Genomic DNA, 23,542 nt, shown 5'->3' with positions numbered 1-23,542 from the left:
ATGCACTTACGTGCGATGGCATCGGATTAATAGGCAATTAATCCTTTAGTTACGAGGTGCAACTTAGGTGTTGGAACTACAATTACCTACATAGTTGAGAAAGTTTATGACTTTTTGCTTTGTATTCATTGGATTAATAATATATATCGTCTACTCGCATTAAAATTGTATAATCTCAAAACTTACTAATTTTACAGGAGAGTGATTTAAAAGTTTAGCATGTGATATTTTCATCTATGCTACATTTACTTTTTATTTTTTATCAGTTACATTATCTGTCTTTTCAAGTAAGTAAAAATTATGTATTAATTTTGTAAATAGTAGTCAAAACATAGGTAAACTAAACAAAAAAAGCTAAAACTAAACTACGATCTTTTGACAGTATTTATGAAAAAATACTGGTGATACCAAATGATTCCGCATATTAACTATTTTCAAATATTTTTAGAAATTGTACACTAATTTTAATGCGAAAAGACGATATGTCGGAGACGATCATTAGTTTGGTAGCTAAACGAAACGCAGCACGATTCCCGAGAGATGGCAGCACGATTGCGGTATCGTCGGAACTCGCCTAACTTCGTGCTACGACAGAGCCTAGCCCATGGAGGCGTGTAGACGCCATCACACTTACCAACCAGCCTTCTTGACGAGCGGTACCTCCGTCCTAAGAACTGTCATACGTTTCGTCTGCTAAGCTCGATCACCCTATTCGCCCCTATGATGTCTGACGATGGTGTTAATAATTGTGGCTTCTCAGACATATACAATTTTTTTTTTAAATAATTATGATAAGAGGTGAGGTTTAAGGTAAAATATTCTATAGAGAAATCTCTCGGTTTATCTATCGGTGACTACACGTTTTCAACGTTCGTCACCGCGAAAATTTTTGATTTCCAATGACCAACTCAGATTAAGATATTTTTAGTTTATTCAAAAGACATAAATGAGTAAACAGGCAAAATGTGTACACAATTACTCACACACTTGCCTGCCATTCTACTTATATGTATAGCACTCTCAAATATTCACTTACATCAATTGCTCGTGTTCAGGTATCCGAGATAGTTTCATTAAAAATATAGTTTGAAATTAAACGATAGAAACGTGACATTTAAATTGATCGTATAAAAAAAAATAACGTGATAAATACTCACAAGTCGGACGAGTCCTGTTCGGTCGCGTTAGCGGTATCCAAGGTCTCTGCGGCGGTAATGTTGCAGAAACTGTAACAAAATCAATTTTAAATTATAATAAAAAAATAAATACGCATTTATGTAAATATTAATACGTGAAGCAAAAACTTTGTACCCCTTTTTACGAAAATTGCGCGGGCGGAAGTGTATGGAATTTTCCACACTTATAGAGAATATAGGTATCTATATTATAGAGAATATCGGTAGGCAGCGGCTGGGCTCTGCCCCTGGCATTGCTGAAGTCCATGGGCGACGGTAACCACTCACCATCAGGTGGGCCGTATGCTCGTCTACCTACAAGGGCAATAAAATATATATATAGAGTAGGAGTGCAGAATGTTAATTATAATTATTATTTAAAAGCAGTATAGTAGGTACTACCACCCCGCCTATTTCTGCCGTGAAGCAGTAATGCGTTTCGGTTTGAAGGGTGGGGCAGCCGTTGTAACTATACTGAGACCTTAGAACTTCCATCTCAAGGTGGGTGGCGCATTTACGTTGTAGATGTCTATGGGCTCCAGTAACCACAGCTCGTCCACCCATCTAAGCAATAAAAAAAAAAATGTTTGAATTTCAAACAAATGTACCTATTGAGAAACTAGATAAAAAAAACTATGAAATATGTAATGAAACAACCGTTATTGTTGCAAATCGTGAATCGTGCATGTTTGTATTGTGTCTTATATTCGCGATTGGCTCTATCATAAAAACGGTGGCAGAAACCTCTCATATTTCATTTGCTGAAGCAAAAACCGTCAGAATCATTTGTATCGGTCGCTAAGCATCTTTCGTTTCGATTTGTGTTCTTGTATGAACAAAGACACGAAAAAAGGCGTTTCATTGTTCTTTTCATCGATCAAACATCGATAAGATTTTTTTATATAATAATATATTAAAACGGTACCCGGAAACGATTTGAAAATTATTTTAAATAGCGAATACAAAAAATAAATCCGAAATCAATTGTATCGACATACAAATGTCGACGCACCGACAAAAAATCACCTAAATTGCGTAGCTGAATCTATCGTGATAACTTCTATTAGAAATACTAGTGGTCCAAGAATGAAAGTGAAAGGTTCGATGGACGATCTCACAGCCCACCTGTTGTTAAATGGTTACTGGAGCCCATAGACATCTACAACGTAAATGCGCCACCCCCCTCGAGATATAAGTTCTAAGGTCTCAGTATAGTTACAACGACTACCCCCACCCTTCGAACCGAAACGCATTACTGCTTCACGGCGGAAATAGGCGGGGTGGTGGTACCTACCCGTGCGGACTCACAAGAGGTCCTACCACCAGTGATTACGCAAATTATAATTTTGCGGGTTTGGTTTTTATTACACGATGTTATTCCTTCACCGTGGAAGTCAATCGTGAACATTTGTTGAGTACGTATTTCATTAGAAAAATTGGTACCCGCCTGCGGGATTCAAACACCGGTGCATCGCTACATACGAATGCACCGGACGTCTTATCCTTTAGGCCACGACGTCTTCTCGAAGGAAGATATAATAATAACTTATAGTAATAACATACATAATTGGGAACAAATTACGCACAATTATCCGGTCCTAATTTAAGATTCCCTGTATTATGGGTCCCAGAGACTGGCATACATACTTATATACGTTTAAATATATACATATATAAATAATAAACACTCAAACAGCAAACTGACCTATTCATTAAACGTTTGCCCGATGTGGGAATCAAACCCACGACCCTTGGCGCAACAGTCAGGGACGATAACTGCGGCACCAGCGAGTCAATTGTCACTTATGCCTTTGTGATTCAACTCTAGGGATACCCGCCTCACCCTCTAGGGATACGTTACATACTCTATGAAGGCAACTTTAATTACAAATACTTCATATTTTAAGTCCCATTAGCCCAGATTATGCATCAGTAAAACTATACAGAGAAAAACAGTCTTAATTAACGTCCATATATCTTATCTACTGTTGCTATTAAAGCAAGTTTCGCATTGTACGCATCAAGCGAAGATACAGAAACGACAGCCGATAAGATCAAAAGACAAAAACAAACAAAGCTGCAGCTAATACATGAACAAAGAAAACATGAAAAAAACGAAAGCTTCTTAATCTCCGCGACATGTTCGCTAACTACCATACTTTATTATAAAAGAGTCTTTAAAAATTTTAAAAATAAAAGGTAGTATCCTAATCTGATTTGCATATTAATATAGTTGAAATACCCATTGATAAACAACTACAGCAACTTGTCATGTACTTGTCTGAGCGATCTCATTTCTCGATCGTAAAGAAGTCGCATGTAAAAACTCATGATTGACGACAACTTACGCGAAAAAAAAACTGTCAAACGATTTGCATAATTAAATCTACAAGTTTTCAAATCGCCTTTCATCAATTAACCGTTATCAAGTTACCTTCGAATGATCGATGACAATTCATTAAAAATTCATTACGCTATTCGTTTTGAAATTATGTTTCATTCGTCTTTGGAGCCTCTGGGTCTGTGTGGAATTTAGTGGTCTATGTTCTGCACCGTATGTTCGATGGCTAGTGCTTTTGGAGCCTTCGAGTTTCTCGCCGGATCTTCTCAGCGGGTTGCGATTCCCATTCAGTGGTAGATTCGCGAAGTATTGCTCTTGCTAGGACCAGTGTTAAATAACCTCTCTCTCAGCTTGGGCCCGTAAGCTCACCTACCAGACTTTAGGTTACCAGCGATTAGGAAGAGCAAAACGTGTTTTAGTCGTTTGACGTAATTTGCTATCTCCTTTTAACTATCGGACCACCCACCAAATGAACAGTCCCTTACGCAGAATTGCGGTTACTCGTAGCGCGATTTCAGAGATAATTTTTCCAAACACAATCTAGCACTGGATAGGATTTAGAAAAATACTTCAGTGCTAGACACCGGTAGCTCCGTTACTGCTACTGATTTTCGTGAGTAACAGTAACAATTTACGATCGGATGGAACGTAAACACCTTCCACCTTCAATGATGGTAGGAGCTCTTGTGAGTCCGCGCGGGTACGTACCACCACCCTGCCTATTTCTGGCGTGAAGCAGTAATGCGTTTCGCTTTGAAGGGTGTTGCAGCCGTTGTAACTATACTGAGACCTTAAAACTTATATTTCAGGGTTGGTGGCGCATTTACGTTGTAGATGCCTATGGGCTCCAGTAACCCCTTATCACCAGGTGGGCTGTAAGCTCGTCCACCGAATAAAGCAATAAAAAAAAAGATTTAAAAAAGTTACATCACTAAAAACATTAGAATAAATTTACATGTTCTTTTTTTACTCAGAAAGGATTCACTAGAAAGGCAATCACGGAATGACATAGATATTAATGTATTCTTTTTTGCTGATATGCTGTCCACACTACATCGCAGGCACTCGTGCGTAAATCATGATATTAAAACATTCGCTTCAACTGTAATTACGTAACTAATTCCTAACATTGAAATAACCTTTCCGTGTCCAGATCAATATCTGCTTGGATTAATAAAAATATTAATTTGAACCGCCTCCCAAGTTTAATAAGTTGTAAGCAGAGATCAGTGTGAGATAGCATCAGACTCTGTTTTTTGTTCGTCGTAATCCAATTCTGTCTTGAGTTTTTTTTGTGTTATTCCGCTTTTATTTGGCCACATCTCTATCTGTATCCGTTGTTTTTTTTTCTGTGCACAAAGTTATCGGATTTAATGATTGTAATCTGATATGCATTTCGTAGGGGTAAGACGTCGACCCAAACTCAGACGCGTCATTGAAACCGAACGAAGAGGCATCATCATAGTCGCCTCATTAGACTTTGTAATTACAGTCGTGGGCTGCGTACGGGCTTCGTCCCTGCACTAAATCACGACAAGACCACTCTAATAGGCGAGGCCAAAGGAACTGGCGTCCCCCAACAGCCATAACCGATTGCAACACAATGGGCTTTAATGGATGTCTTATTGAATATTAACGTTACAAAAGCCCTCTCAGCCTACCGTGGGCCGACGAGTAATCTACTTTACATATTCCGAATGAAATCTGTATGTAAAACCGTCGCCTTCTATATTTAGTACTGAGGAAAGTGTATTAAAACAAAACGTTATGACAGAGACTTTCACATGAAGCAGTTCAACATATCCCGCTTGTAGTGGCTTCTGACAAAGCTAACAAGACAAAACAGGCACAGACACAGTGCAAGAAACAACACACCATTGGTAATGGAAGCGAGTGAAAGTCGAAAGAGCACTAGAAACACTAGATAGGCACTTTGTGATAAGCATCGGCACGCTCTCCACATTGTTCGCGCTCCGATACATGAGATAAGGCTTTCTCCTCTCATCACTCTAGAGCTACCGTGAGAACGCCCATCGTATGACACCACTTGACATTTGCAAAACAGGAGCTCCCTTATCTTAGTTACGCATCTGCATAAAATTGTTCGTTATCACAATCCTGGAATACGAGACTTCAGCTGCAATGTTTACGAGCGTCATGCGCCCATGCGAGCTATTTAAAAGGAAAACCAAGGTAAACGACACCATATAGATCAGGATAAGGTATAACAAGTTCCAAATACGAATAGCATACTAAGCATTACATAAATGTAATTTAAACTCTGTATACAATAAAGGCTATAACAGGGTTAAACGATTCAAACCGAAACATATTAAATTCAATGAGATTTAAATTCGCTAGACGTCGAGGAGCCAATCGAGCCAAAACCGGTGTTACGGCCTGTTGCGCCACACCCTTAGCACGTATGGGTATATAATTACAATGGTCGTGCTTCACCAACGAATGCAAACTAACGAAATTATGTTTCGTAAGCAAAATTCGACAGATTTCAACTAATTGCCGTGTTGTAGGTACCTACGTGACTTTTTATAAGTAAAATTAGCTTTTGCCCGCGACTCCGTCCGTGTGGAATAGTTGCTTTGGCATAACGCTAAATTTTACGCGCCTCTTCATTTACGTAGAAAATGAAAATATTTTTGAATTATATAATAAAATTTTAAGGAGCTATTTAAACCCCTATTTTGAAACATTATTTATTGGTGCTCCACTTGTATTAAGAATTGGCCTTACCGTGATGTTATATAGCCTTATAGCCTTCTTCAATAAATGACTTATCTAACACTGAGAGAATTTTTCAAAACGGACCAAAAGTTCCTGAGATTAGTGCGTTCAAACAAACAAACTCTTCAGCTTTATAATATTAAGTATAGATTGCAAAAATACCATCCAGAAATAGGTAGATTTGTGGGAGTTCTGCGTGATCCGACTTCAAAAGCTCTCATAAAGTTTACCATCGTGCATTTATGTGACGCTACTGCACATATTCATTCCGGTAATGTGACAGTAATGAATGTTATATTTTGTGAATTCAATAGGCGAATCGTTTTTATGCTGCACAAAAATTCTTCGCGCACGTAATCTTGATCGTTTCTGCACCGCTTCGAAATGATTCAGAGAAACATGTATGTTTTTTTTTTTTTTCCTACCTAAACTGGTAGTCTTGAGAGCCGTGCTTCGCAGAATCTACCACCGGATCGGAAACGCGACCCACTGAGAAGATCCGACGAGAAACTTAGTGGGCTGTGTCTGAGGGTTAATTTACTAGTCGAGCCCTTCGTCGCAAGCGACGGGTTCGACGAGAACGGTGACCGGTGCTTGAGGTACCTAAAAGCGCCGTTAGTGGATCGGGAGGATCCGAGATGACGTGTTTTGGGCGACGTCGACTGCTTTCCATTCTTTCCGCAGGATCGGGAATGTCTATGTTCTAAATACACAAACAGGTCGTTACGCAAAACAAACAAAAAACCAAAATGGTTGTTTAATTGCAAGCTAATTTTCGCAAGATGGTTAGTTTTCACAAGAATGTTGTAAGTTTTAGAGATCGGTCCGATGACCCCTGACGGAGATTTTATCATAAAGCTTTAATAATAACGTTTACGTCACAATTCCCAAAAAAAAATATTGTTTGATTAAGATAACGTATACCGCAAAAACATAACAAAACTACGCTTACCGAGAATATGAAGTCTCAGATTGATGACTGTCATAATAGTTGACTACGATACAAAAGTTAACGATACCCGGTAAGGCGGGATATTTTAATGATATTATTTTAAAATGTATAAAACACAAATAATGTTATATATTATATTTAAATGATCGAAAACTGTAAATTATTGATGATACTTGCAAGTGTAGACAATATTTCAGATACTAAGCACTGTTGATTTTGGACTAAAATCAATTGTATTATTGTCTCGGATTAAATTCAAACCGAATCTTTTACTTGTAATTCTTATAATTTTACGTCATTTACACCAACAATAAAATATCGTAAAAAGTTGAACAAAAAACTATAGGTACTAACTAATAGTACAAATATATAAATGTTTGTATGTTTAAATATTTGTTACGCAATGACTCAAAAATAGCTAAACGAATTCTAATGAAGATTTTTTTAATCTATATTCAATAATACGTAAAATTACCAAATTTAATTTTTTTGGAATATAGATTTAAACGCGGGCGAGACCGAAGCGCACATCTTGTATGTGCGTACATAAATAAACGATGCTGTAAAAATATTGAATTCAACAAAATCGCGTATTAAATTCTTTGTAAATTTTTCCACCACGTAATTTTGTAAGAACCCTTTTATCGTTTAAGATATACTAGAGGTCCCGCAGTAGTCGAAATTCGACTATAATTAATTGGAATTGTAAGTTGTACACTATTATGATTGTATTTTATACTTCTATAATCACAAATTTCGCCAAGACTACACTATAAAAATATTAACAAAGACATACAATATTTAATATATTCTCAATTTGACAACAGACGTCATGAACAAAAGTTTGACAATAAATAGTATGCATGCGTGTGTGCGTCAAATACATGGTATGCAGTATGTGTAATTTTTTCTTTATTGATTTAATGTATCTTTTCTGCATTATTTTAAAAAGTATTAGCATTGTGCACTTCTTCTCTATATTCTCTATAAGTGTAGAAAATTTCATACTCCTCTGTCCGCGCAATTTTAGTAAAAAGGGATACAAAGTTTTTGCTTCACGTATTAATATATAGATTTTATTCAACTCACAAGCACAAATATACTAGAATATGTTTAACACTTACATTTTGCAGTAACCTCAAGTCGCATGTACGTCTAAAATACGATATAAGTAATGTCTAATAAAATACGGTTTCGAATTAATCAGTTTTTTTACTGCGCCGATGATGTATTCAAGAGCTCACAATGCCTATTTTTTTTTGGTGATGTCAATCTGAAATTCACATTGCAAACACTCGTGTACGGTCTCACTGTGTTTGCTCACGCGCCACCGTGTCCCCGCGTTCACGGCCAAGGCCAGACGAATGATAAACACGTAATGACGAACGATGTGCTTGCTACCGGGAAAAAAACAAAACGAGAGCTCATGCCCACGTGGGCCGTCTTTAAGAGCGTATTACGTGATTTAGTGCGTCGGAAAACCAACAGGTAAATCTTGCCCACTGAGTTTCTCGAAGGATCTTCTGCAGTGGGACGCGTTTCCAATCCGGTGGTAGATCCTGCGAAGCACTGCTATTGCTAGGGTCAGTGTTAGTAACACTCCGGTTTGAGCAACGTGAGCTCACCTACACGTCAGGGAGCAGCTGAAATAGCCTCTCAAGGTTATCAGCATAGGTAGGGAAAAAAAAGAAAAAGGAAAAAGGTAGGCGGCAGCGGCTTCGCTCTGCCCCTGGCATTGCTGAAGTCCATGGGCGACGATAACCACTCACCATCAGGTGGGCCGTATGCTCGTCTGCCTACAACGTTACGGCAATAAAAAAAGGTAAATCCATGAAGGAATAAACAGCATTCCGAGACATTTTTTATATAGAAAAGAGTATTGTGTTAAGGTGACACTAGCATTTGTCTGAGCATTCAAATTGCCATCAGATATATCGTAGTCATAAACCGGCGAACGGCTACCGTCAGACTGTTTCATTTACAGAGACACGGCTCCATCAATCGGACGATGCCCGTCGTAAATCACCCAAGTATTTCTTTGTCGCTAATGGACAAGTCCGCAAAACAATATTGTTACTAAACTATAATACAAAAACACAATGCTCCAACAAATTGTATGCTTGGATCTAATAAACTGAAGGCACTTTATTAAAATTTATGTTAATGTAATAACATATTATGATTGTTACTAAACAATTTTGTATCCTCTATAGCATTCGAGCCAAAGCAGGCAATTTAGAAGGCATTCAAACCACAAATATTCATGGACGCTGTATTCGTGGAATTCCTCCGACTTCGTCACCCACAGCTCGCCTCAGAGTTTCTGGCTTTCAAGGCCAATCACACTGCGAGCTCTCTCGAAGACTCCGCCGTGCTCGCTGCTCCTGCGTCGCCTTCGTGCAAAGCGTCTACATCGAGCACCGCAGCCTCCGTCGTGCCTGCCGTTCTCGCGTCGCCTATACTGGCGAGTAAAACTACTGCGTCGTCCGCCGTGGCCACCGTTCCAGCAGCGCGATCATCCGCGGCCTCCGTCGCGCCCTCCAAAACTCCTGCTTGTAGGTCACCTGCGCCCGCCTCCTCGTCCTCCGACTCTGACTCGGAGATGGAGGTCGACCTCGCCCCCGCCTCATCGACGGATGGATTCACCCTGGTACAAAAGGGTAAGAAGCGTGCCGCGGAGTCTCGAGCTCTCGCGGCCGCTAAAATTAGCAAAGCCGCGAACGCGTCGCGCCCCCGCCCTCAGACTCCCGTTGCGCCTCCAGCCCGTGCCACTCCGTCGCCGCGACCGGTGGCGCAATCTAAAACTCAGACCCCTCCCCCGGTTATCCTTCAAGAGAAGGCAGCTTGGGACCGAGTTTCCCTGGCCCTTAAGGCCAAAAATATTAATTTTGCCAGCGCCCGTAATCTCGCCAACGGGATTCAAATAAAAGTAACGACACCCGACGACCATAGGGCCCTCTCAAGTTACCTCCGAAAGGAGCGTATAAGTTTCCACACTTATACGCTCCAGGAGGAGCGCGAACTCCGCGTTGTCATACGTGGAATCCCGAAGGAGCTAGATGCCGATCTCGTCAAGGCAGATCTGATAGAACAAGGCCTACCAGTAAATTCCGTGCACCGCATGCACACCGGCCGCGGTAGGGAGCCATACAATATGGTTTTAGTCGCCCTCCAGCCTACCCCGAGGGTAAGCAAATTTTTAACATTCGGACCGTCTGTAGGCTCTCCGGTATTGCCGTCGAAGTCCCCCATAAAAAAGGCACTCCTAGTCAGTGCCATAACTGCCAACTGTACGGGCACTCTTCCCGTAACTGTCACGCGCGCCCCCGATGTGTTAAGTGTTTGGGCGATCACGCCACGGCCCTCTGCGCTCGCGACCAAAAAACCGCGACGGAACCGCCTAGCTGTGTCCTGTGCCGAACACAAGGTCACCCCGCGAACTACCGTGGATGCCCCCGAGCTCCAAAAATAAATCGCCGCGTCGCCCGTCAAAACCGCCTCCGAGCTTCCGGCCCAGACATCAAAGCCACGGTACCCTCTGTGCCGAAGGCTAAGCCTGCTTTCGTGCCGGCGTCGGTGCCCAGCGTCTCGGCTTGGGCTAAACCGTTGCCGTACACGAACACGGCTACAACTCTCTCCCCCGCGACTCGTCCCACCCCCGCGATACGTCCCTCCCCCGCGACCTGCCCTCCGACCGCGTCCGAAAATCTCGCTCTAGCGATTGACTTTTTTCAGTCGATTAACTTTGAGCGTGTTAACGCTTTGGGTGACGCCATTCGCGCCGCCTCCACTGCACAACATTTCATCGCCGTTGTGCAAGAATACGCTGACGTATACGCGTCGTTAAATACGTACGTCCTCCCCTCACTCCGCCGGTAATCAATGGCGTACATTAGTAGAATAAAACCCTTATCCGTAACAATAGGATTTTTTAACGCTTACGGTCTCGCAAATCAACGTGATCAGGTTTGTGATTTTTTGCGTGACCATCAAATTGACATTTTCTTAGTGCAGGAGACCCTACTTAAGCCCGCGCGCCGTGACCCTAAAATCGCGAACTATAACATGGTCAGGAACGACAGGCTCTCTGCCCGTGGTGGTGGTACCGTTATTTACTATAGAAGAGCCCTGCATTGCGTCCCGCTCGATCCTCCCGCGCTCGCTAATATCGAAGCATCAGTGTGCCGAATCTCACTGACGGGACACGCGCCGATCGTTATCGCGTCCGTTTATCTTCCACCGGATAAGATCGTTCTAAGCAGTGATATTGAGGCGCTGCTCGGTATGGGGAGCTCTGTCATTCTGGCGGGCGACCTAAATTGTAAACACATCAGGTGGAACTCACACACCACAACCCCGAATGGCAGGCGGCTTGACGCGTTAGTCGATGATCTCGCCTTCGATATCGTCGCTCCGTTAACCCCGACTCACTACCCGCTAAATATCGCGCATCGCCCGGATATACTCGACATAGCGTTATTAAAAAACGTAACTCTGCGCTTACACTCGATCGAAGTAGTTTCAGAGTTAGATTCAGACCACCGTCCCGTCGTCATGAAGCTCGGTCGCGCTCCCGATTCCGTTCCCGTCACGAGGACTGTGGTGGATTGGCACACGCTGGGCATCAGCCTGGCTGAATCTGATCCACCATCGCTCCCGTTTAACCCGGACTCTACCCCGTCTCCTCAGGATACCGCTGAAGCCATAGACATCTTAACATCACACATCACCTCGACATTAGATAGGTCATCGAAACAAGTTGTAGCGGAGGACTTCCTTCACCGCTTCAATTTGTCCGACGATATTAGGGAACTCCTTAGAGCTAAGAACGCCTCGATACGCGCCTACGACAGGTATCCTACCGCGGAAAATCGTATTCGAATGCGTGCCCTACAACGCGACGTAAAGTCTCGCATCGCCGAAGTCCGAGATGCCAGATGGTCTGATTTCTTAGAAGGACTCGCGCCCTCCCAAAGGTCTTACTACCGCTTAGCTCGTACTCTCAAATCGGATACGGTAGTAACTATGCCCCCCTCGTAGGCCCCTCAGGCCGACTCGCGGCCTTTGATGATGACGAAAAAGCAGAGCTGCTGGCCGATACATTGCAAACCCAGTGCACGCCCAGCACTCAATCCGTGGACCCTGTTCATGTAGAATTAGTAGACAGTGAGGTAGAACGCAGAGCCTCCTTGCCACCCTCGGATGCGTTACCACCCGTCACCCCGATGGAAGTTAAAGACTTGATCAAAGACCTACGTCCTCGCAAGGCTCCCGGTTCCGACGGTATATCTAACCGCGTTATTAAACTTCTACCCGTCCAACTCATCGTGATGTTGGCATCTATTTTCAATGCCGCTATGGCGAACTGTATCTTTCCCGCGGTGTGGAAAGAAGCGGACGTTATCGGCATACATAAACCCGGTAAACCAAAAAATCATCCGACGAGCTACCGCCCGATTAGCCTCCTCATGTCTCTAGGCAAACTGTATGAGCGTCTGCTCTACAAGCGCCTCAGAGATTTCGTCTCATCCAAGGGCATTCTCATCGATGAACAATTCGGATTCCGTACAAATCATTCATGCGTTCAACAGGTGCACCGCCTCACGGAGCACATTCTTGTGGGGCTTAATCGACCAAAACCGTTATACACGGGAGCTCTCTTCTTCGACGTCGCAAAAGCGTTCGACAAAGTCTGGCACAATGGTTTGATTTTCAAACTATTCAACATGGGCGTGCCGGATAGTCTCGTGCTCATCATACGGGACTTCTTGTCGAACCGCTCTTTTCGATATCGAGTCGAGGGAACCCGCTCCTCCCCACGACCTCTCACAGCTGGAGTCCCGCAAGGCTCTGTCCTCTCACCCCTCCTATTTAGCTTATTCGTCAACGATATTCCCCGGTCGCCGCCGACCCATTTAGCTTTATTCGCCGACGACACGACTGTTTACTATTCTAGTAGAAATAAGTCCCTAATCGCGAAGAAGCTTCAGAGCGCAGCCCTAGCCCTAGGACAGTGGTTCCGAAAATGGCGCATAGACATCAACCCAGCGAAAAGTACTGCGGTGCTATTTCAGAGGGGAAGCTCCACACGGATTTCCTCCCGGATTAGGAGGAGGAATCTCACACCCCCGATTACTCTCTTTAGACAACCCATACCCTGGGCCAGGAAGGTCAAGTACCTGGGCGTTACCCTGGATGCATCGATGACATTCCGCCCGCATATAAAATCAGTCCGTGACCGTGCCGCGTTTATTCTCGGTAGACTCTACCCCATGATCTGTAAGCGGAGTAAAATGTCCCTTCGGAACAAGGTGACACTTTACAAAACTTGCATAAGGCCCGTCATGACTTACGCGAGTGTGGTGTTCGCTCACGCGGCCCGCACACACATAGACACCCTCCAATCCCTACAATCCCGCTTTTGCAGGTTAGCTGTCGGCGCTCCGTGGTTCGTGAGGAACGTTGACCTACACGACGACCTGGGCCTCGAATCAATTCGGAAATACATGAAGTCAGCGTCGGAACGATACTTCGATAAGGCTATGCGTCATGATAATCGCCTTATCGTTGCCGCCGCTGACTACTCTCCGAATCCTGATCATGCAGGAGCCAGTCACCGTCGACGCCCTAGACACGTCCTTACGGATCCATCAGATCCAATAACCTTTGCATTAGATGCCTTCAGCTCTAATACTAGGGGCAGGCTTAGGGACCCCGGTAACCGTACTCGTCGAACTCGACAAAGAGGTCGACGTGCAACCTAACCCATGCATCAGCCCGCTGAGTTTCTCGCCGGATCTTCTCAGCGGGTCGCGATTCCGATCCGGTAGTAGATTCATTCGCGAAACAATTGCTCTTGAGTTGTTAGGTCTCCTTCGGAGGCGCTCGGGCAGTTGTTAGCAAATCCCACCCCTCTTGGCTGAGCCTTAGCTCGCCCACCTGTCCTGGTGAAACTGGAAAGGCCTTCGGGCCACCAGTAAACTTTCAATCATAAAAAAAAAAAAAAAAAACCACAAATATACTAAAGATAACAGTATATCATTGTGGTGATTCAATTTGTTAGCTCGGACTACGAGGGTGTGGCGGAATTCTACGGATGTTTTTACGGGCCGATAAAATCTACACTCATAAGATAGTGGCACTTGTATTCATATCACGCGCTCTCATTCCTTCAACTTAGTGCATCGTACTTGGAAATGTGCATACTACTGCGTGTGGGTCGCTGTGGACCTTTTAATAACGTACAGACCTTGAATGAAGAGGTGAACGAACTCTCTTGACTGATACGCAGATCATGTTGATTGATTAGCTAATTCATTTAACGATCTCGGTGAAAGGTTGCTTTTGTTGAGGTTCGTCTGTCCGAGAGAGACTCGAGTCAATGTTCCTTTTGTAGTTAAAATATATTATGATGTCATGACCTGAAGGGTATGTATGTTGTTTAGATGTAAGCTAAGGATAAATTATAAGCGAACGTTAGAAACTGTCTTGTTGTTTACGTTCACTTAAATAGAACAATCTTCCATCAAATACCGCAAATGGGCAAGTCGTTGTATGCGTGCGTAGACTCGGAGCGATGAGAAAACGATTTTGACATATTATCTCCTAAAAGTAACAAGCGTCTGTTAGATATTTCTAGAAATTGAAAACAACAATAGAGGATATGTCATTGGGATTTGAATTTTTTTTATTGCCCTTGTAGGCAGACGAGCATACGGCCCACCTGATGGTAAGTGGTTACCGTCGCCCATGGACTTCAGTAATGCCAGGAGCAGAGCCAAGCCGCCGCCTAACGTAAGTAAGTTTTAAGTGTTCAAAGCGTTAGTTAGTAGATGCAAAGGATCAAAACAAATCAGACGACAGCCCATTTCATGCATCCACGCCCGTTTTGCTGGTAACGTCATATTAAACCGTTAACCGACAAGCGACCTCCTATTATTAAAGAGAGCGTACACATCAAGAGACTGTTAAAGCGGAGAGGGTCCATTTATACAAAACGGAGCGGAGGTACAAATTGCCTCCACCGATGTGCGGCGCGTGATCACAGAGCACAAAGCGGGTGTCGAGGTCCAATGCGACAAATAAGAGAAGTTTGCACGACACGATATGTGACAGTCTAATTCGCAACATAATGTCGCAGAAAATATACTTAGAGCTTAAGATACGCCCCCTACCACCAATCATTAAACAGAATACATTTTGCGGGTTTGATTTTTGTTTATGATGATCATTCATCGTGGAAAACGTGAGTAAGTTTTAGGTACACGTATTTCTTTACAAAAGGTAAAGTGGCATCGGTCGTAAGACGACCATAGTTTGAAAGGAGAAATTTTCAAGCTAAGACGAGTTTAAAATCCTGAAATAAAAAATCCTGATTCGAAGTTTTTTTTTATTGCTTAGATGGGTGGACGATCTCACGGCCCACCTGGGTGTTAAGTGGTTACTGGAGCTCATAGACATCTACAACATAAATGCGCCACCCACCTTGAGATATAAGTTCTAAGTTCTCAAGTATGGTTACAAAGACTGCCTCACCCTTCAAACCGAAACGCTTTACTGCTTCACGGCAGAAATAGGCAGGGCGGTGGTACCTACCCGCGCGGACTAACAAGAGGGCCTACCACCAGTAAGTATGATATTTTATTCACGTTTTTTTTTGTGTTTGTTTTATTAAGAATCATCAACACTACCATAATTACCATATTTATCATCACTATTGTCGAAACAACTTCCTTCACACCCTGTATATACAGTGTTTTGTTGTTCTCATTTTACGAATTGGTCCTAGTGACCAAATCGGGCGTTTACCTTTTAAAGATAAGATTTATGTGTTAACAGTATTTCGCCTATTGTTTTTTCGGTTTAACACGATATCTCGTTGGCCGCATTAGATACTAAATCGTTTTTTTTTTATTAGTCAAAGCATTACATAATAGAGAAAAAAGGTGAAAAGTAACACTTTGACCACGTTTCTTAAAGTGGTGGCATTCGGGTTCTCTTGTCTATGGGCTCAAATTACTACAATAAGTGGACTATGTGTGGACGAAATCATTAATACAGACTTTAAAGGGGATCATTAGTGAACTTATGTTTAGGGTCAATTCCCACTGAAAGAGCAGCGGCGCGCAGCGGCCGTAAGGGCAAGTGACAGCGCGGCGCCGCAAGAGGCAGTGTGGCGCCGCGCGGGGTAGTGCGGCGCCGCGAGAGGCAGCGCGGCATCCCGAGGCGCCGCAATGAGTCTCCGCGTGGTAGCTTTGAAAACTAACTTAATACCCTCTAATAAAATGACGCGAAATGCGCAAGCGGCAGGTCGGGCAGGTATGAAATGGTCGCTCGCGCGCAGCCGCGAGTCTGTCAGCTGCACCGCGGTCGGCCGCACGTCAGCTAGCTGCGCCGCGATCAGCCGCGCGGCGCCTCTTTTGACTAGTCGGTAGAAGGCTGGTGCAGCCTCGCGACGCCACGCTACCCCTCCTTTGCCTTCAAACGACTATGAACTTTTTAATCACGTAGATAAGATTCAAAATAGTTTGTAATATTTTGCCTCAAAAAGACGCTGCCGGCCGCTGCTCTTTCAGTGGGAATTGACCCTTAAAGTTACTTAAAGTTTTTTATTGCTTTGATGGCTGAACGAACTATATATAGCTAAAGCCCATAGATATCTATAAACCGCCCCACCCACTTTGACACATGAGTTTTGAGGTCTCACTTTTTACAGTACAACGGCTGCCCCACCCTTCAAACCGAAACGCATTACTGCTGCACGGCAGAAATAAGCAGGGTGGTGGTACCTACCCGTGCAGACTTACAAGACGTCCTACCACCAGTAATTACGCAAATCATAATTTAGCGAGATTAATTTTTGTTCCGATCTAATTTACGTCTTCCTAAACAATATTGACTCGTATGCGGTTTTCTTTACAACGCGTCTTAAACGCGTCTTAAAGTAGACTGAAAGTCTGGTAATTAATGAGAGTCTCAAAATTTACCGCATCATGACATGTTGGTAAATTTCGTATAATACATAACAATTAACTTAGAAAGCAAATATGATTGTGTTCCAAAAGACGATGATAGTACAAGTCAATACAGTTTTCGTTTTTGCCCCAAATTACAACTATACCGCTATACACCTATACATTAGAATGTGTGTGCAATTAATATGTCACGAATTTGCCACGATGATGATCACAAGAAATATTTTCATAATCATCTTTCGTTGTTGCTGAATATTTTCCACTGGGGAATGAGCGTTCTTTTTGCTTAGGCATTAGATCTATAGGGCGTCGCAGTAGGATAACTGTTTTAGATCTATCCAAATTTAAATGTTTCCTGAAATTCACTAGATATACCACATCAACTTCGTTGAATGACAACCATTACTACGGAGAATTTGTAATTAAAATTTATAGGCTGAACTTTACACAAATTTTGGGTCTATTCTTGTAACAAGCCATTACTGATATATTATTGGGCTAAATAAACATATCCCTAAATTTAACGGAGTTCAAAATGACTTAAATTATTCAAGCAACTATTACGCTCCAGATCCTCTTTAAACATCGAGATGTTAATATTATGAGTATCTACCTTTATACAAACATACAGCTAATATCATTTAGCCGTGTATGATTCCATCATGCGACATTTAAGCTTGTATTTGAATTAACTTATTTATTTAACGATAGGCGGTTACTAGTTAAAAACAAACCTAATCAGAAGATATGAGGGTGTAGTCTCTAATCTAGTGAAACAATGACTATCCAAATATTCCAACTGGAACGCAGCGATTAGATCTTACATTATAATTTCAGGCTATATTGTTTTTTACAAAACAAGATCAAGAAAAATTATCTACATAATTAAGTATCCATGACATTTAAAACAATATTCTGAAGCAATCCTGTGACCAGTTTTACGAAACGCGAGTCGGCTAATTATGATTTTATAGGTTTTTCTTATTGAGTTCAAGGATTCATATTTGCATATTCGCTTAGCGATAAAATGTTTAATTTGTATAGACGTATTGAATTAAGTAGTTTTTTGCGACGTAGCGTTAAAGTGTTAAATTAAATGGAGATATATAGTTTACAAGGAATTGTTTTTTCTGTACTAGCAAATGCGCCACTAAATTTGGCACGTTAGGGATATATAAGATTCCAAATTCTGGCCACTCTTTGATATCATCAACACTACACTCATAGTGGAAGTTGTTCGTGAACACTTTGAGACGTGACATCGTTGAAGACTGCTTCTCAGGTCTAGAGGGTAAGTAGCGCGATATACTTGTATCAAGAGATCACTATGACGTTGCCGAGCCTCCTTTTCAACTCTTTGCACTCGAGAGGTGAGTATCGCTCACCACATGATTTAATTACAAACGACAAAAAAAAGGATAAGAACAGATATCAAAAACATAAGCAAGCAAGACGAAGTCGTTGTGGCCTAAAGTATAAGACGTCCGGTGCATTCGTATTTAGCGATGTGTTCGAATCCCGCAGGCTGGTACCGATTTTTGTAATGAAATACGTATTTAAATGTTCACGATTGACTTCCACGGTGAAGGAATAACATCGTGTAATAAAATTCAAACCCGAAAAATTATAATTTGCGTAACTACTGGTGATTAGACCTCTTGCGAGTCCGTAAGGGTAGGTACCAACGCACTGCCTATTTCTGCTATGAAGCAGTAATGCGTCGCGGTTTGAAGAGTGGGGCAGCCGTTCCATAGCCGTACCATAGAATTCATATCTCAAAGTGGGTGTTATTAAGTTGTAGATCTCTATGGGACCCGGTAACCACTTAACACCGGGTGGGTTGTGAGCTCGTCCACCCATCTAAGTAATAAAAAAAGCATCTTCGGCCTTATGTTGTATATTAGTGGCGTCAATCACATTGTGAGCTCCTGTCACAACTTAAGACTAGAGGGCTACCACACAATTACTTTATTAAAAAGAAAAAAATTGAAATAAATCAACTTATAATTCATACGGTGTCTATTTGTAGAAGTTTGAACAAATCTGTAATCTTATTTATTTGAGAGCAGACAATGACAATGCCATGTTGGGGATCAAGTAAACACCGGTGGCAAGCGAGAGTGGGACCGCATCGCATCATGAACTGTGCCCGGTCGTGACCATAAGCGGCGAAAGTGAATGGGCGGGCTACATCGATGAGCTTATGTGGATCTAAGAGAGAAAGCTTCCCGTAATTGATTCCCATACTCACAGCCATTTTCTAAACCATCTACGAATCGCAGGAACGACAAAATTATCAGAATTTTATACGACTAGCTGTACCCATCCGCTTCGCTGGGCATTTAAAATTAAAATTAAACTTAACATACATTAATGTAACGCCCCCGCAACTGGTGTAGGGATGCCAACAATCATATAAATATTAGCCTATCCATTAAGTACATGTATTTTCTACAGGGATACCAAGTTTCGAGTCAATCGCATGCATGGTTCAGTAGATAAAACGGAACATCCGTAAAAATCACTGTAGTTTTGTATATTAGTACAAGCGGCCCGCTCCGGCTCCGGTCGGATCTTTAACAAAAATTTCAACGATATTTGACATTGCCTTATTTTTAAAAATTTAAGAACGCTTATTGCGGCATAGCTATAATAGTTAAACATAATAATATGCTGTCGCGACACTTTTTGTAAAGAATAATGTGTTCTACAAAGTCGTAGTACATAATTTTATTCTATCATCAATAGTTTTCGCAGGGCACGCGATGTAAAGAATATTTTAGGTAATTTTTTTACACCTTAAGTTACATTATTGGAGATATTAAGGACCCCTAATTTTTTCAAAAAAGATTATAGTCTATGTCACTCGGGAATGGTGTAGCTTCCAAACAGTGAAAGAATTTTTCAAAAAGATTCAGTAGTTTTGGAGCCTATTCAATACAAACAAACAAATCTTTCCTCTTTATAATATTACTAGCGACCCGCCCTCGCTTCGCTTCGGAAACATTAAAACACACATGAAACCAAAAAAAAAAAATAAAAAAAATAAAAAAAAAAAGTAGCCTATGTTCATCAGGGACAATGTCGGCTTCTAATGGAAAAATAATTTTTCAAATCAGTCCAGTAGTTTCGGAGCCTATTCGAAACAAACAAACAAACAAATCTTTCCTCTTTATAATATTAGTATAGATAAGTACAGAAGTATAGATAGATGACTCTTGAGTGTTTCTAGCGGTAGTGATGGGCTGTGAAATAAATACCGGGGTAACATTAAATTGGTCACGTGCAGCGGATTGAGGCCGCCGTAATAGTAAATAATTTCATAAACGTCACGTGGTCCAGAACGCGGATAACTCTCAAGTGGTAGGTACGTAGGTTAGGTCGGGCGCCCTTAAAGTTTAATCAAGCAAATATCGTGTTCTCGCATTAAAACTGTATAATCTCAACACTTACTAATTTTACAGGAGAGTGTTTTAAAGGTTTAACGTGTGATATTTTTAATATTAATCATCTTTGCAACGTTTTTTATTTTTTATATTTTACCAATTACTCTATCTGTCTTTTAGAGTAAGATAAAATGATGTATTAATTTTGTAATTAGTAGTCAAAACATAGGCAAACTAAAAAAAAACTAAAACTAAACTACGCTCTTTGAACAGTATTTATGAGAAAAATACTGGTGATAACAAATGATTCCGCATATTAACTCAATTTCGAATACTTTTGGAAATTGTACACTTTTAATGCGAAAATACGATATTTCGCACTCAGAATACATTACGAATAGAAATTAATCTATATATTATTAATACGTGAAGCAAAATCTTTGTTTACCTTTTTACGAAAATTGCGCGGATAGAGGAGTATGAAATTTTCCACATTTATAGAGAATATAGAGAAGAAGTGCACAATGCTAATTTTTTTTTTAAATAATGCATAAATATACATTAAATCAATAAAGAAAACATTACACACACTACATACCATGTATTTGACGCACACACGCATGCATACTATTTATTGTCAAACTTTTGTTCTTGACGTCTGCTGTCAAATTGAGATAAATATGGTTTGTCTTTGTTAATATTTTTTATAGTGTAGTCTTGGCGAAATTTGTGATTATAAAAGTATAAAATACAATCATAATAGTGTACAAACTTACAATTCCAATTAATTAATTTACAAAAAGTCAAATCAAAATAATTTAACATAAATCAACTAACACAGTAGAACAGATCTTCCAATGCGCTTGAAAGAGGCACAGTTCCCAAGATACTGGCTACGTTGCCTCGTTGGACAGTCAGACTCACTCTTTGTGCAAAGTACCAGCCAGCCTTAGCATCACGTGTAACCTCCTTCAAGCGTTTGGAGATTTCTGTTAAAAATTTCTTTGCTTCAGGGCCCCAAGGGCCCATCGTCTCAACCGCGAAAGGCAAAAAAGAATAAAAAGACCCAGACCAATTAATTATAGTCGAATTTCGACTACTGCGGGACCTCTAGTGTAAATAAATACATAATAATATGTACAAACAATTTCTACGTAATTGGTTACACTGGAACGATTCGAAATTTCTTCAGAGAAAATTACCTACATTCTGGACTTTTAACTCGTATACTGTGCAAATCAAGGTAATAATTTTTTTTTTCGATCAGCGCATAAGGGAAATAAACTATTTTTTTTTTTTACAATACATATAGAACATTCGAAACACGCCAGTTAAGCAGGGTGGCACTCACCTCGATCTGCTCTCACGGTCTGGTGTAATTTAGGTACTCCGCAGGATATGTTTGTTTAGCACGTCATCAAACCTATCTTGCTTAAAAAAGAAGAAAAATATTTTCTCGTTCTCAACAATTTATCGTTCTTTTTCATTAACGACTTGGTCATCCTGGCAACGCCACCGAAGATAATTGAGGGTGCCACTTGACAGACTTCAAATCGTCTGCATATGGCGCGAATTTTTAAAACGTGCAAATAAATAGATTTTCGGGACGATACAATGCTATTTATACTGAGAAGTACACATTTATTTAAGACATTTTTAAATAGCCCGTAAACGGCGAGCTCAGAACTCCTCTAGGAAATCTATCTATCGTGTATAAATAAAGCGAAACGCGTCACATATGTAACACACCGAGAAAGTAGACTGGGAGTACTAAATTTAACTTACGCAAGCTACTGGAAGGTTGATCGTACCCTCAAGAGAGAGTACTTCCTTAATTAATTATTGTTGCTTTCATAAAGTTCAAGTTAGCATCAAGAATATTTTATACATTAAACGAGATGTGACGGAAGGATCGCGGTACTCATAGCAGTTACTTATTAGGTACCTAAACAAGAAACGTTAACTCATTTCAAAAGTATACATTTTTACTACACAAAAAAGATGGTACCTTAGTTCTACAAATATTTGTTAAAAATAAAATATCCTCTAATAACATAGTTTTTATTTTTTGCAATTAAATATTTTGCATTTGGTATAATATTGCATATAGCTAATTGAAGTCGTCGTGGCCTAAAGGATAACACGTCATCATTCGTATGTAGCGATGCACCGGTGTTCGAATCCCGCAGGCGGGTACCAATTTTTCTAATGAAATACGTACTCAACAAATGTTCACGATTGACTTCCACGGTGAAGGAATAACATCGTGTAATAAAAATCAAACCCGCAAAATTATAATTTGCGTAATTACTGGTGGTACTTGGGAGTCTGCGCGGGTAGGTACCACCACCCCGCCTATTTCCGCCGTGAAGCAGTAATGCGTTTCGGTTTGAAGGATGGGGCATGTAACTATACTGAGAACTAAGAACTTATACCTCAAGCTGGGTGGCGCATTTACGTTGTAAATGTCTATGGGCTCCAGTAATCACTTAACACCAGGTGAGCTGTGAGCTCATCCACACATCTAAGCAATAAAAAAAAATAGTACATCAAATAAGATAATTGAGAAGGTTAAGGAAATGCAAACAAACCAAATAAATCAATATTATAACTGTCCCTAAATCAAAACGATAAACTTCAGAATCAATTTAGTTTTAATTATGAGGAAGGTGCTTGTATCCTATCTTCCTGTCCTCCTCCTTTTTTAATGGCTATCTTCGAGATAACTGAAATATGTTTAGTTATAAATGTAATTAAATTGACTTAATTAAACATGAATGCTTTGACTGGTTTGTTGCCTTCGATGTTCGATTCAATAACCTTTTAAATTGATTGACGATTATTTCAAGTTTAAAAGGAGAAACTGTCGTTGCGTTTAGCCAACACAAACGTCTTTACCTATTTCTTCTATCATCCAATTATTAATGACCCAAGAACATATCCAACACTGTACACCATAGAGTTTAAATCTC

The 23,542-nt window shown here is 41.0% G+C and overlaps 1 protein-coding gene across 2 annotated transcripts in view; it reads right to left on the bottom strand.

Moving 5' to 3' along the window:
- Positions 1–23,542, bottom strand: part of twin (CCR4-NOT transcription complex subunit 6-like twin) — a 215,418-nt gene that overhangs the window by 25,036 nt on the left and 166,840 nt on the right. For both annotated transcript variants that reach the window (XM_028187894.2, XM_028187893.2), the window contains exon 5: positions 1,158–1,226. In XM_028187894.2, the coding sequence (XP_028043695.1) occupies positions 1,158–1,226 (69 nt within the window). The remainder of the gene's footprint in view (positions 1–1,157; positions 1,227–23,542) is intronic.

The sequence above is a fragment of the Bombyx mandarina genome, chromosome 06 (genome assembly GCF_030267445.1).
Source record: "Bombyx mandarina strain Sakado chromosome 06, ASM3026744v2".
NCBI lineage: Eukaryota > Metazoa > Arthropoda > Insecta > Lepidoptera > Bombycidae > Bombyx > Bombyx mandarina.
This window is presented reverse-complemented; position numbering and strand designations above follow the sequence as displayed.